Source organism: Bufo gargarizans, chromosome 2 (assembly GCF_014858855.1).
Source record: "Bufo gargarizans isolate SCDJY-AF-19 chromosome 2, ASM1485885v1, whole genome shotgun sequence".
NCBI classification, from domain to species: Eukaryota; Metazoa; Chordata; class Amphibia; order Anura; family Bufonidae; genus Bufo; species Bufo gargarizans.
In genome coordinates this window covers 551,496,282-551,512,585 of record NC_058081.1, presented here as the reverse complement: position 1 = coordinate 551,512,585, position 16,304 = coordinate 551,496,282, and the positions used below count along the sequence as shown (strand labels likewise).

Genomic DNA, 16,304 nt, shown 5'->3' with positions numbered 1-16,304 from the left:
GAGGGGTGTAGTTTCTAGAATGGGGTCATTTTTGGGTGGTTTCTATCATGTAAGCTTCACAAAGTGACTTCAGACCTGAACTGGTCCTTAAAAAGTTGGTTTTTGAAAATTTCTGAGAAATTTCAAGATTCTCTTCTAAACTTCTAAGCCTTGTAACATCCGCAAAAAATAAAATATAATTCCCAAAATGATTCAAACATTAAGTAGACATATGGGGAATGTAAAGTAATAACTATTTTTGGAGGTATTATAGAAGTAGAGAAATTGAAACTTAAAAATTTGCTAATTTTTCCAAATTTCTGGTAAATTTGGTATTTTTTTATAAATAAAAATGACTTTTTTTACTCCATTTTACCAGTGTCATGAAGTACAATATGTGACGAAAAAACTATCTCAGAATGGCCTGCATAAGTCAAAGAGTTTTAAAGTTGTCACCACATAAAGTGACACTGGTCAGATTTGCAAAAAATGGCTTGGTCCTTAAGGTAAAAATAAGCCCGGTCCTTAAGGGGTTAAAAATATCTTAAACATAAAAATGGGATTTAAACAATAAGTCATTTTCTGGTGACACATTTAAAAACAAGGTTTACTGTAAAACGCCACCTTAGGACGATGGGAAACTAAGGGGGAGATTTATCAAAGACTGGTGTAAAACACCAGTGCCAAAATCTCCCGCGCTGTTGGAGGATGCAACTAATTTACGATGTGTAGGCCTCGTGATATATTAGGTGCATCCTCTGGTCGTATGCGCGCAGAATTGAAAAATATTCCCAGGCTGAGAGCAAGGTGTGACTGGGCTCCTGTCTTTAAATAAGGCCAGCACACCTGTGGACTAATTAATACGGACACCCCAAGACCTGGACTGTCCGGATGGATTGGGGGCCCACCCTTCTCTCCCCACTCCAGCAAACCAGGCCCTGAAAGCGGACAAATCCTAAGGCCTCTTTCACACGACCGTATGGCTTTTTCAGTGTTCTGTGGTTCGTTTTTCACTGATCCGTTGTTCAGTTTTTTGTTTCCGTTTCTGTTCCGTTTTTCCGTATGACATATACAGTATACAGTAATTACATAGAAAAAATGGGGCTGGGCATAACATTTTCAATAGATGGTTCCGCAAAAATGGAACGGATACGGAAGACATACTGATGCATTTCCATATGTGTTCCATTTTTTTTGAGGACCCATTGACTTGAATGGGGCCACGGGATGTGATTTGCGGGCAATAATAGGAAAAATACGGAAATGGAATGCATACGGAGTACATTCCGTATTTTTTTTTTTGCTGAACTATTGAAATGAATGGTTCCATATACGGAACACAAAAAAACAGCCCGTAAACAGAAAAAAAAACCCGGTCGTGTGAAAGAGGCCTAAGAGACAACTAAACATCTCTGTCATTCATATATTCTGGTTGCTTAATAAAACCATGAAGTGAGGAACTTTGGTCAAATATACACCCCATCCACCACTTCTCCAGACACTCTGTCACAATATATATAAGTTTGTAGCATACAAAGGTCCCATTTTGCTCCAAAATGGCAACTTTTTGTTGTTTCTTGTCACCATCACCACTTTTGGAAAGGTGCATGGCAAAGTGGACATGGATTCTTTTCATGCCACATATATCACTGCAACTTTTTTGAAAAGTCTCAAAAAAAGTTGTAAAATCACTCAAGCAGGTGGGTGGCACAGGAAAACTGGAGCAGCGTTTCTAGACAAAAGGTGTTGGGTTTAACCTCCTAACGATCACAGTAAAATTGGAGAAACACTCAAGAAAATAAGAAAATGTCACTTTTTACATTTTAGATTTTTAATATATGTATGTCTGAAAAAAATATTAGTAAATATTGTTAGCACGCAGCTCCGGGGGGGATAACAGAAACGCCCCCATTGCTCCTAGAGGCATATTTGCATATATTAAAACACAATTCTCTGCAGTGTGGGCACATATGAACATGGCACCAACATAGCCAACATGCCTTCAGCACATCATAGGTACAATTGTGATGACAGACCCCTTTATGTCCTCTTACGGGTGGTCGAGTTGATTATTGTATTATTAATGATAATTTGAAGTAGAATTTATAATTGTCATGTTTCTTTACAGCACAAACCCCAATTGAGGAGTTTACTCCAACTCCGGCTTTTCCAGCGCTTCAGTACTTGGAAAGTGTGGATGAAGGTGGAGTGGCTTGGAGAGCAGGTCTCAGGATGGGGGACTTTTTAATTGAGGTAACATGAGTTCATTTCATACTAGGTATCGCTAAAAATATGCGGTGTGCTTTTAATCAACACATATGGTAAATGTGGTCAGGATGGTCAAAACATTTGTTATATACAGAATAGAAAAGGGCCCCATAGCAAAAATCTAAATGGGCACTCTATTATGATGCTAGGTCTTGCACCACATATAGAAGGGCCTGGTGTTAGTTTCTCCTCTGCTTTCTTATTATGACACTTGGGTCAACCTCTTTACTCCCTTGTTTGCCTACAGTACAGTTCCTCTGACGAAGGAAGGCCACCCAGTAGGAATGGGGCCAACCCAACCTGGACCTCTAAGACACTCTAGTAGATTCATAGTCTGACTCTACAACATTGATAACAAGTTCAAAATATGACAAGGACCATGAATATGTAATCTATAGAATCCAGTGACTATGCAGTGGTAGGTACCAGTCCCACACAGGTGCTCTGCAGACGGTATAAGTCATTATAGTGCAGTGAAATCCAGTGACTTACAGTTGATGCATGTTTCATCCGATTGGAGTCTTTTGCTTTTCCTGTTTTTTTTTCTACTCGGACCTGACAACCATAACAACTTCTTTCAGCCATGACTTGTGCCTGCAGAATTTGTAACAGAGACATCTTTGGCTCCCCACTTTTACAGTATCCTCTCTGCCTTTCCCAAACCTGTCCAAACTTCCCATCCTGCTGATACCCCCATCTATGTGCCTGTTGCTAACCAATCTTCTCCTATTACTGTATCTGCTGTTTGGCACAGGGCCCCCAAACTCTATTTCCTAATAGCATCCTAAATAATACTACATGGACAGCACCTTTGAAAATAATAGTGGCAGGTTGTGTACCCCAAAATAATAGTGCCAGATACACAGAGCCCCATGAAGTGTCACAGATGATTATAATGCACCGCACAGTAAAAGTGCCCTCTTTTGTACCCCACAGAATAATATGATTCACAAAGTAATAAGTCAGATGCTCTGCCCCTTACAAAGTATTCATGCCCTCTAGAAAGTAATGATGCCCCATGTGCCCCCTACTAAGTAACAACAGGATCAATGACCTAAGACACTAATAATGCCCCTGTGTACCTCTTTGGAGTCAATAATGCACTCTGAGTCTAGCGGAAAAAGTAATAATTCTGAGTGCACCCTTACAAAGTCATAACGTGCACCCCCCCCAAAAAAAAACAAAAAAAAACAACTTATTTTCGCCTGCACTGCAAGCATCCCAGCAGAGGTGGCGCCATGTGGTGATGTCATTTCCCTGCTTGAATCCTGGCTTAGTGTAGGCCACAGGCCTAAAACTGCCTGCAGCCTACAAGATGGCAAATTGTAGAGCAGAAAGCATACCACTGTCTGCTCAACTACAGCGTTCAATTGTATCCATGTCCGATAGAAGCTGACGCAGTTGAGAGTGCCCCTCATCTGGGAATTACCAATCCTCCCCTGGTGGCCTGCACCATGCGAGTGGTCCCAGGCCCGTCACCCACATGCACCCTTAGTAGCTACGCCTTCGATGCTGTTAATTTACAAACAAAACACAAAGAAGGTTTTTTCTAATAGCTATCTTGAGAGTCTGTCAAAAATACAAATTGGTGGCCTGCTCCACCACATGTTGTATCACATTGGTAATACTTATGCTTTGATTGCAAAGGCACCACATGGACTATAATACTGGAGAGGAGTAACACATGACTGCAAGATAGGTCTACATAGAAGATGTATACACAAAGTGATAAAATATTGATCAATACTTTTGATAAAACGCTATTGGAGCGCCAACATTATCTCCAAAAATGCACATACAGTACCGTCTAATTGAATAGTCCTGCATGTGTAATACTTCATTCCATTAAGGCAGTTAGGTCATTATTTAGTAAGGGTCCAACACCCGGCAATCCATGCCGATCAGCTGTTTGAAGAGGCCGCTGCACTCCTGTGAGCACAGTGGCCTAGGCCAGTGGTGTCACGTTCATTAAGGGGCCGGATGGGGCGGAGTTGCAATACCAAGCAGAGCCACTATCTAATGCGCTTGGTAAGGGTGGGTTCGCATCAGCGTTATAACGGAAAGTAACGGAATCCATAAGACGGAAGTCAAAATGAAAGCCTTTAAGAGGCATTCCATTTTGATATGTCATAATATAAGTCTATGGGAATCATAACGGATCTGTCTGGTTCCCGTAATGCAAGACGGAAAGCAAAGTCCTGTCGATAGGACTTTTATGTCTGTTCTGCATAACGGGAACCAGACAGATCCGTTATGATTCCCATAGACTTCTATTATGATGGAAAGCAAAATGGAATGCCTCCTAAAGGCTTCTGTTTTGTATTCCATCATAATACAATTCTATGGGCAGTATAACGGATACGTCCTGGTTTCCATTATGCAGGACTGGACTCCTGCATACTGGATCCGTTATGCTGCCCATAGACTTGTATTATGAAGGATCAAAACAGAATGCCTCTTAAAGGCTTCTGTTTTGACGTCTGTCTTATGGATTCTGTTATTTTCCGTTATAACCATGTTATAATGGAAAGCCATAATGGAATACATAACACTGATGTGAACCCACCCTAAGCTGCAAGAAGATAAGTTGAGGGCCACGGCCTCTTTAACCCCTCTAAGACCAAGCCAGTTTTCACCATAAGGACCAAGTCACATTTTGCTAATCTGACATGTTTCTCTTTATGTGGTAATAACTCTGGAACACTTTTACTTATATAAGCGAATCTGAGATTGTTTTCTCGTGACATATTGTACTTCATGTTGGTGGTAAATTTGAGTCAATATGTTTCACCTTTATTTATAAAAAATTCCCAAATTTCCAGAATATTTGAAATTTGAATGTGTCTGCTCTTAAAGCAGATTGTGATACCTCATAAAATAGTTGTTACTGTACATTTCTCTGATGTCTACTTCATGTTGGCATCATTTTGTAGATGTCATTTTATTTTTTTTAGGGTGTTAGAAGGCTTAGAATTTTAGAAGCAATTCTTAAAATGTTTAAGAAAAATTCCAAAAGCCACTTTTTAAGGACCAATTCAGTTCTGAAGTCACTTTAGTGGGGTTTACGAAGTAGAAACCACCCATAGATGACCCATTTTACCCATTTTAGTAACTACACCCTTCAAATTATTCAAAAATGGAGGTGACATTTCAAAATTTAACTTTTTGGGCAGATTTTCCATTTTAATAAATTTTTCCCTGTAACACAGCAAGAGTTAATAGCCAAAGAAAACTCAATACTTATTACCGATTTGGCAGTTTACAGAAGCACCCCACAGGTGGTGGTAAACTGCTGTATGGGCGCATGGCAGGGCGCAGAGGCAAAGGAGCACCATATGGGTTTTGGAGGGCAGATGTCGCTGGGATAATTTTAAGCTGCCATGTCACGTTTGAAGACCCCCTTATGCACCCCTAGAGTAGAAACTCCCAAAAAGTGACCCCATTTTGTAAACTACGGGATGAAGTGACAGTTTTGTTGGTACTATTTGGGGTACATATGATTTTTGATTGCTCAATATTACGCTTTTTGTGAAGCAAGATAACCAAAAATGGCTGTTGTGGCACAGTTTTTATTTTTACACAATAAAAGCATATATTTTTTTTTTAAATCATGTTTTAGCATCTCCATTTTCTGAAAGCCATATTTTTTTTGGGGGGCGATTTTCCTATGTAGGGACTCATTTTTTGCAGGAAGAGATGACTGTTTGATTAGTACCATTTTGGGGTGTGTATATCTTTTTGATTGCTTAGAATTACACCTTTTGTGATGAAGGTGACAAAAAAAAACATTTTTGGACGAGTTTTATTTTTTTTTCACCTGAGGGGACAGATCATGTGATATTTTTATAGAGCAGATCATTATGGACGCGAGGATACCTAATATGTCAACTTTTTTTCTACATTTATTCTAGTTTTACACTATAACACATTTTTGAAGAAGAAAAAATTCATCTTTTAATGTTTAAATTTTCTGAAAGCCATATTTTTTTTATCTTTTGGGCAATTGTCTTGTAGGGGCTCATTTTTTGCAGGAAAGATGGTTTGATTGGTACTATTTTGGGGTACATATGTCTTTTTGATTGCTTGGAAGTACACTTTTTGTAATGTAAGGTGACAAAAAAGTGACATTTTTTGCTCAGTTTTTATATAATTTTTTTTACGGAATTCACCTGAGGTGGCAGATTACGTGCTATTTTTATAGAGCATGTCGTTACAGACACGGCGATACCTAATATGGCTGTTTTTTATTTTTTTTAAACACTATTTTATGGTGAGGGGCTTTTTATTTACTTTTGTATTTTTGGCCCACTGTGGGACTTCACCTTTTCAGTGTTTGATCCCTGTTTCCCTGTACAATACATTCTGCACTTACTGTGCAAGACGCTGACAGTTGCCTAGGAGACCCAGCCTGCAGGCTGGATCTCCTGGGCTTCCGTAGCTGGCAGGCTCCGATGATGACGATGAATTTTGCGCTGGATCTACAATCAAGATGGTGGCGGTAAGCTCTTTGCAATCAAATGGATGAGGGTATGTATGATTTTATAAATAAAATAAAAAAATTTACAGTATAATATTAATTTCAGATGCCGCGATCAGCTATGAACACTGCATCTGAGGGGTACAATGACGGAGGCAGCACAATTGACGTTTCCTGTCATTGCACCCACTACTTACAAAGAAATGCGCTTCATGACTAAGCGTACTTTCACATTAGCGTTAAAGTTTTCCAGTACTGAGTTCCGTCACAGGGGCTCAATACCGGAAAAAAACGCTTCAGTTATATCCTAATACATTCTGATTGGAAAGCAATTTGTTCAGTATGCATCAGGATGTCTTTAGTCCCTCTTACGGTATTTGGCCAAAATTCCGGAACACTTGCCGGAATGCCGGATCCGGCATTAATTTACATTGAAATGTATTAATGCCGGATCCGGTACCAAGTGTTCTGGAAAAACGGATCCGGTTTCCCGGTCTGTGCATGCACAGACCTTTAAAAATTCAAAAAATATATATACCGGATCCGGTTTTCCGGATGACACCAGAGAGACGGATCCGGTCTTTCAATGCATTTTTCAGCCGGATCCACATCCGGATCCAGAAACAAATGCCATCCGTTTGCATACGGATTTCCAGATCCGGTCGGCAGTTCCGGCAATGGAACTGCCTGCCGGAATCCAAAAACGCAAGTGTGAAAGTACCCTAAGTAATTCGTCACAAAACAAATCTTTTTTGTAAAATTCGGCAAAGCAGCCACATCTAATTTTCCAATTCTTCGCTCATCTCTTTCATGTTTTGAAATTCGTTCACACTTCGTTTGGTGGTAAAAGGTGAATTGTGTTATGGTTTCCATTACCACGGACCATAACGCAATTCTATGATGGAATGGGCCTTTAGAGGCATTCCGTTATTCATTCCGTCATAATAGAAGTCTACGGGCTGCAAAACGGATCCGTCCTGTTTCCGTTATACAGGGGAGTCCTCTCTTGTCCGTCATAGAATTGCATAGAATCCATAACGCAATTCACCTTTTACTACCAAACGAAGTGTGAACGAATTTCATAAGCGGAAATTTGCTCATCTCTACTGATTACCTATCCCGAGGATAAGTCATCAGTCATGCACACGACCGTATTTTGTTTCCGTGTCCGATCAGTTTTTTTTGCGGATAGAATGCGGACCCAGTCATTTCAATGGGTCCGCAAAAAACACGGACAGGACAACGTGTGCTGTCCGCATCAGTATGTCCGTTCCGTTGCTCCGCAAAAAAATAGTGCATGTCCTGTTTTTTTCTAGTTTGCGGACAAGAATAGGCATTATTACAATGGATCCGCAAAAAAAACGGATCTGCAATTTGCGGACCGCAAAACACATAGGGTCGTGTGCATGTAGCCTTAAACACTCGGAAAACCCCTTTAACTTGGTTCCTATTAAGAGTCAAACTTTGAATTTAAGATCCACAGGTACCGGATGTTTTGTTTGTATATGCCGGTAAGTAAGAGTTGTGTTGTAAAGTGTCTATAGGGAGCAGACACAATCTATAGGAGAACCCTGGGTTATGTATCCAGTCCTGGCCAATTAATTCTACACAGATCACAATCAATACCTTTCAGCTGCAGACATAGTCCATTGGATCACAAGTATACAATTACCTAATCAAGGTTTTTTTTTGGCTTGAGCTACAAAGTGACCTTTTTACATCACATCAATCACACAACCACAATGTTACATCAGAAAATGTCGTGAAGTAGACCTGACCAAAACCAACTATCCAACCTGGTCTTCCTCTGGTCACAAGCCCATCCTCCATTCCTGTCTTGACAAATTGAAGTTCTATGCTATGATTTTACTATTACTCATGGCAATAAAATATATACTACAGTATATAGCCCTAGCCTAAACACAGAGCAAGAAATATGACCTGGATATGCTATAACGTTCAGCCATAAACCCTAGGATATTTAGATCACGTCATGTGATATTTCTTCAATACCTTATAAACTGGTTGTCAAGGTCAGAAACTCTAACCTCCCCCAGCTTTCTTTGTACCGTGTGTTAATTGGAAAATGTTGGAAAATGAGTGTAAAGAAGACTTCACCACCCACTTGTCAAGTGTTAGCAGCTTTTTCTTTAAGTTGATGTTTGCATGTTCTGCTGCTTCAGTGGAATAGCCTTGCAGCCAAGTCATTCCTATAGGTTATTTGATGTACTTTTACTGGACAGTTTTTCTATACAAAAGTCACTAAAAAAGCACCTTGTAAATATACCCATAGGCAATTATATTTAAGGGGTTATTCGATAAATTTAAAACTTGTTTTTACTCAAGTATCTGCTTATCTGAAGGACTTTTTTTTCCTTTCTGTGGGTGGGCAACAGCTCACATAAGAGAATTAAGCACTTGGATCTCCCATAAAACATTGCACTTAGAGGGGTTCCCTGGGCTTTTACTATTGATGACCTATCCTCAGGATAGGTCATCAACATCAGATCAGGAAGGCACACGCAGTATGCACGTGCCATTTGCCATCCCTCTTTTTGTTCGCTGCTGCTTTGCCATAGACATAGCAGCAGCGAGCAGGAAAAGAGAAGGGAGACAGCACATGTACACTGCACAGGCCATCTCCTTATACAGCTGATCGGCTGGGGTGCTGGGTGTCGGACCTCTGCCGATCTGATATTGTTGAGGATATCATCAATATTAAAAGCCCAGAGAACCCCTATATTTCCTTTCTCCCTCCCTCACATAAAGCCCCAGAGATACATATGAAATGTAATGCTCTCACAATTTTCTTCTCCACCCTCTATAGAGATATAGCTATAAATTTAGAAGTACAAATAAATGAATGAAAGATTTCTGGATTGCTTCACCTACTGAGAGGAGGGGAAGGGAGCGGGGAAGCTACTGAGCATGTTAGCCGACCTCTGAATGCAGGAGAAGGCAGACCAGAAGGATAGACAGCAGGGGGCACTACCAGAGAGGAAAATGTTATGAACGTAAAAAATGGAACAAGTTTTGCCAACTAGTCATCTCTTCCTACACTGGGCACATTGCATGTGACATGCATGCTGCATCACAGGGTGCCGTCTGCACCCTCTCCTGTGCAGTATCTTGTACCAACATATGTGGCTCTCCAGATTCCTGTGCTCAGTCTGTAATTGTACATATAACTATAGGTTTTCGGTAACTGTGAACCTGGACATGTAGTTACCAGTAATACAATCAGCAGTCAGTGATGTCTGCAAACTCTGCAATTAAAAAGAAAGACAGAAGCTGGATTATTCTCTATTGCTATTGAAGTGGCTATTCAAAGGTGGCATTGGGGAAAACTGATGAGCTCAGTAATAATGTTGCTAGGTTTGGGAACGTTGGGCATTATTTCCCGTGTCTGCTGGAGTTTCTATTTTTATATTCACTTTTAAATAGATAAAGCCACTGATTTTCCTGCTCTCTGTTCTGCATGTGTTGTACATTTTCCTGCCCTATATTCGCTCCATACCACAGAAAACCATTTCAAGTCCATAGGATCTATAAGCCGTGAACTGTAGAGTGGAAGCTAATGAGGCAGAGAAGAGATTGCTTAATTATTGGCACAGGCTGCAACAGAGGGCCACAAAAAACCACTGGCTTTCCAGTAAATGTTCACGTTATTTTTTTTTTATTCAAAATTTAAATAGGTATAAACTCAGTGATGATTATTTTCATAGTATATCTTTATATAGGATTCTATTTTTCCCCTAATCATAGCTCCATATCCCCTGCATAGTCATAGAGTTAATGGGGTTGTGCAGTGCTACAATATTGATGAACTATCCTCAGTTAAAGCCATTTATATCAGATCGGCTGGCGTCTGACACCCGGAACCCCCTCTGATCAACTGTTTGAACAGGTAGCGGCACTCATGCGAACACTGCTTTCTCTTCAAAATGCCTGCACTTCCTCTCCTAGGTAAAGGCAGTGCCGCGTAATTACAACTGCTCGTCCCATTGTAATTGCACTGTGTAAAGGAGACGGCACATAGGCAATTTTGAAGAGGAAGCAGTGTTCACACGAGCGCCACTACCTCTTCAGCTGCTTAGCGGGGGTGCTGTGAGTCAGATCCCCACCAATCTGATATAAATAGCTTATATTGGGGATGGTTTATCAATATTGTAGCACTGCGGAAACATCCGAAGTCGATTCGCATAAAACTTAATTCCAATAGTATATGAACCTGAGTTCGGTAAAAGATTTTTAACAGTAGAAATAAATTTCAGAAGTTATTACCCGAAGTCTCGTGAGACATTGCAAAATAATAACTTCGCCTCTTCTGAGCCAATACATTCTATTATTCTAATAGTATTCAAAGAAGTTTTATGCAAATCAACTTCGGCTGTTTCATCCGAAGTCGATTTGCTCATCCCTATTGATTGCCTATTCTAAAGATGGGCTATTACTATTACATTGGTGGGGGTCCAACTCTCAGCACCCCCCCCCCCCCTCCCCCCCCGATCACCTATTTGAAGGGGTTGTGGCTAGGGATGAGCGAACTTCTGTTTTCAAGTTCGGCGTACAAGGTTTGGGTTATCTAAGAATTCCGTTATGGATTCTGCTACCACGGACCATAACTTAGATATCCCAAACCTTGTATGCCGAACTTGAAAGCAGAAGTTCGCTCAACACTAGTTGTGGCACTTGCGTGAGCACTGCAGCCTCTTCAAAGTTTTTGTCCCTCTGGTGATATTTGTACTCATAAAGACATATTTTTCTTAGTGGTTGTAATGCAAGGCACCAACAAACAGACCAGTGATGAAAGCAAAAAGGTGTTTATTCACCAGAAACATAAACGTCCAGGACACTTGCTGGTAACAAGGAATAATAACAAAAAAACCAGGCAAGGAGATTCCAGGAATAGTCCCAACCAGTGCTGAATGATGCTGTGCACTTGGCAGTCGAGTCACTCCAGATCTTGGGTCCGCTGTAAGGACAAAGTTCCTGGCAGTCTTCAGTCACTAGGAGTTGTGACCTATACCTGGTTGAGGGAAAATAACAGTGGGCACTGATCACCCTGAGAGACCTCCTTTTAAATGCCTGCTGACCAATCCCAGGGTGCCAAGTGTCCACTACCATAGGTGAACAAATTGCCCTGCACCTGAGTACAAGGCCTAAGGCAATCACAAGTTGATTAACCCATGGCTGGCTCCCTAATCCACTTTGCTCTTGTGAGTCAGTATAATATGCGCCACTGGTCGACGAAGTGCATAAGAAGCGCGTACTCGCGACCGTGTATCCCTTTGCGAACCTGCCCTTGTGCGTACGCACGGACGCATGATTGACTCAGCGCGAGTATGCGAGCGCGTGGACCCAGATGCGGAAACGGAAGTCGCAGGAGACACCGGAGACAACCCTGGCCGCGGCGTCTTGTCACTCGCCTGGCCACTCTGTCCCCGGGACTCCGACGGTCCTCCCCTCCGATGTCCACGCGAACGCATCTCCGCACTGGCTCGCAAAGGGGTCAGCGCTGGTGCATCAGAGACACGCATAACCTGTCCCGCAACTCCACGAGGACCCCTCTTGGTTCCCCTGGCGTGCAAAGCAGGTGAGGATCTTACAGTGGTTCTTCTGTGTATTACAGTGTTGTCCCATGCAACTAAATGGATTAAGGGTACATTCACATGACCACGCGGTCTGCAAGTTGCGGATCCGCAGAACACGGATACTGGCCGTGTGCGTTTCGAATTTTGCGGAACGCACCGGGTTGGCGCTATATAGAAAAAAAAATTGTGGGGAATCGGAACAAAACTACAGATGCGGACAGAACAATGTGTGCTGTCCGCATCTTTTGCTTTAAAGATAGCTTGACCTGCATCCTCTGAAAATTAAATTAAATTCAAAGGGTTTTACAAAATGTATGGACAACACTAAAACCAAGTGGCTATTAATGATGGAGATATATATTTGAACATTTTCCAAAGGCCCCTTCCAAGGCCGAATATTAGAAAAGAATGTTCATATGGACGACTGTTTCCAATAATTGGCCCATCTAAAGGTGTTTCAGATCATCTGATGAATAAGCAAGCGTTCATTTATTGGGTGTTATTAACCCCTCAGTAATTTTCTGTTTTTGCCGTTTTGTTTTTCACTGAGCCATAGTTTTTTTTTTTTGTTCACATAGTTGTAGAGCCAAATGGAGTGGAATTGAAAAACACACGCAATTCCGCCACAGTTTTATGGGTTTTGTCTTTATGGCAGTCCCTATGCAGTAAAAATGACCTGTTACCTTCATTTTTCAGGTCAGTACGATTACGGTGATACCACATTTATATAGTTTTCTTGCGTTTTAATACTGAAAAAATAAATAAAAACTTTATGTTTATGGAGCTGTTTGAGAGCTCATATTTTGCAGGATGATCTGTAGTTTTCATTGATACCTTTTTTGGAGTGTGTAAGACTTTTTGATCACTTTTTATTCAAAATTTTTTTTTGGGGGGGTAAAGTGACAAAAAATTATGAATTGGCCATTTTGATTTTTTTTTCTATTATGCCATTCGCCATAAGTGATAAATACGCTACCTGTCCAAAAAAAAAGTGGCCACCCAAAATTTTTTTAAGATTCTCAATGGGAATAAGGTCTGGACTCTGAGGTGGCCAATCCATGTGTGAAAATGATGTCTCATGCTCCCTGAACCACTCTTTCACAATTTGAGCCCGATGAATCCTAGCATTGTCATCTTGGAATATGCCCGTGCCATCAGGGAAGAAAAAATCCATTGATGGAATAACCTGGTCATTCAGTATGTTCAGGTAGTCAGCTGACCAACTGCAGCAACCCCAGATCATAGCACTGCCCCCACATGCTTGTACAGTAGGCACTAGGCATGATGGGTGCATCACTTCACCTGCCTCTCTTCTTACCCTGATGCGCCCATCACTCTGTAACAGGGTAAATCTTGACTCATCAGACCACATGACCTTCTTCCATTGCTCCAGAGTCCAATCTTTATGATCATTCAGGATTTTTCCCCCCGCCACATTTCTTCCTCGAATACGATGGGTCCCCACTTTCCTTCCAGTTTTTAATAATGCATGGACAGTTCTTAACCCAATTTTAGTAGTTTCTGCAATCTCCTTAGATGTTTTCTCTGCTTGATGCATGCCAACGATTTGACCCTTCTCAAACAGACTAACATCTTTTCCACGACCACGAGATGTGTCTTTCGACATGGTTGTTTAAGAAATGAGAAGCAACTCATTGCACCAGTTGGGGTTAAATAACTTGTTGCCAGCTGAAAGATAATCGCCCAGGCAGTAATTATCCAATAGGAGGCTCATAACTATTTGCTTAGTTAAATGCAGGTGGTGACTTTTTTTTGGACAGGCAGTGTATTTTTGTATTTTAATAATATCAGCGCTTTCAGTTATGGCAAATCCCAGAATGTTTAGTTTTTCTGTTTGTTTATGTATGTTTTTTATTCTAGGGAAAGGGAGGTGATTTTAATTTTTATATTTTATTATTTTTATGTTTTTAAAAACTTTTACATTTTTTTTTAATACACCCTAGGTGGCCATAACATGCAATCATTAGATTGCATCTTGTATTCTATAATTCATATTTATGCATTATAGAATACTGAATTCAGTATGTTCCAATTCAGTGCTGCCACCTACAGGCCTGCACTGGAATTTACTAGTAATTTGCCTGTAAGCCTCATACAGGCTTAGGCCTATTACTATTATATCTGCTGGCCAGAAACAATGAATGTGTATGGGGATGAGAAATCACAGCAGCAATTGCTCATCTGCATACAGAAGAGATGATTGCTGCATGTAAACGCAGCCTTCACTTATTCTGACGATTAGGCAGGCTCGTTTTTGGTAATTCCTTGTAGAGGTCTTTACTTGACTGTGTTATCAAATCACAGAGTGATATCATGTCACAAAGAAAGAAAAAATAAAGTCAATGGCTACTTTCAGATATGCATTTTGGTTTCAGGTTATGAGATCCGGCAGAGGATCTCAAAACCCAACTAATATGGTTCTGTTTTGATTACACATCAGGATGCACCCGTTCCATTAACATGTGCTTGTGTGAAATCGGAACGGAACAAACCGGATCCGTCACTAAGTACATTGAAAGTCAATCGACACCACTGACTTACATTGTTTTTAGTGACGGATCTGGTTTATTCCGTTTCAATGACCGGACAAAAGACCGCAGATTGCAGCGGTTTTGTGTCTGGTCACAAAACAGACTGCTGGCGGAACGGAAGGCATCCTGAACAGATCTCTTTCCATTCAGAATGCATGGGGACAAAACGGAATTGTTTTGACCCAGTTTTGAGATTCTCTGCCGGATCTCAAAACCGGAATGCCAAAACGCATATGTGACAGTAACAGTTTCTTACAAATGCTTACCTTGTTAAGTGTCAATATAAGAATTGCTCAATAGCTCTGTCCCTTCTCTCTTCCCTGCACAGTGAATACTGCATGTCACCTCCCCATCCCACAGAAGTCTATGAGTTATTTTTTTCTTGTATTCCTATGCCCTGGTGCCTGCGTAAAGGCCATGAACACCTTTGGGGCAACATTTTTTTATGAATTATCGGCTAAAATAAAATAAAAATCAATTGGACCCACAGTTTCAGCCTGGCTGTGAGCATCTTACTTTCGCTTCCACTTTGAGTCGTTATCTGACGGCTATGTATTGTCCTTAGTGCTGAACTCCTGACATTGCATGAACACTTATTTCAGCCATATTCTTATAAGTAAGATACAAATTTAGCTAGAATGAGTGTTTATAAGCTGTCAGGTGTCAAAGATAAGGCTTCACCATCAGCTGAGTTCCCTGACAGAACACAGTGTAGACGGCCTGCTACTAGAGAATCTCAATACTGTACAGAGAAAGGGGCTGTACATTTAATAAACACCATTTGAATTTATTTTATTTTTTTTAACTCAAAGGTAGTAGGCAATAATAATAAAAAACATGGCACCAAAGGTGTCCATAGTCTTTAACAGCAAACCTCTAGATCAAACTTATATAATATTCAAGATCTCTGCTTGCTGTCTGTGTCTGACATGAACCTTTTTTTTCTATGAGAGGGCTTCTTAACTGTGCCAAAGCTGTACGCTCTAACAATGGTGCACCTGTATGAGCGGCACACTTTATGGGCAAGCCTTCAGCCTCTGAATGTAAACAAGAATGTTTCCATTCACTGATTGCCATCAGAGATCCTGAGGAATTGCAATGTGAAATAATCTGGTCAAGCATTTGGTTATGACTTTCCCTAATAGATGTTGTGTTTTGTAAGATACAGTGTTCTCTTTTCTTAGGTAAATGGACAGAATGTGGTAAAAGTGGGTCATCGGCAGGTAGTTAACATGATTCGGCAGGGAGGAAACAACTTAATGGTAAAAGTTGTTATGGTGACACGGAACCCAGAAATGGAGGATGCCATGCGAAAAAAAGGTACAAATGAGGATATGTTTAATTGATGTATGGTACTAACTACTCAGTGTTTACTGCATATCCATGTTGATGGTCAATATATCAGTGAAAGATATAATAGGTATGTAGGTCGTC

The 16,304-nt window shown here is 40.8% G+C and overlaps 1 protein-coding gene across 1 annotated transcript in view; it reads left to right on the top strand.

The window, feature by feature from the left end:
• Nucleotides 1-16,304, top strand: part of SHANK1 (SH3 and multiple ankyrin repeat domains 1) — a 511,391-nt gene that overhangs the window by 428,799 nt on the left and 66,288 nt on the right. The window contains exons 15-16 of the mRNA XM_044281565.1: nucleotides 2,108-2,232; nucleotides 16,055-16,190. Of these exons, the coding sequence (XP_044137500.1) occupies nucleotides 2,108-2,232; nucleotides 16,055-16,190 (261 nt within the window). The remainder of the gene's footprint in view (nucleotides 1-2,107; nucleotides 2,233-16,054; nucleotides 16,191-16,304) is intronic.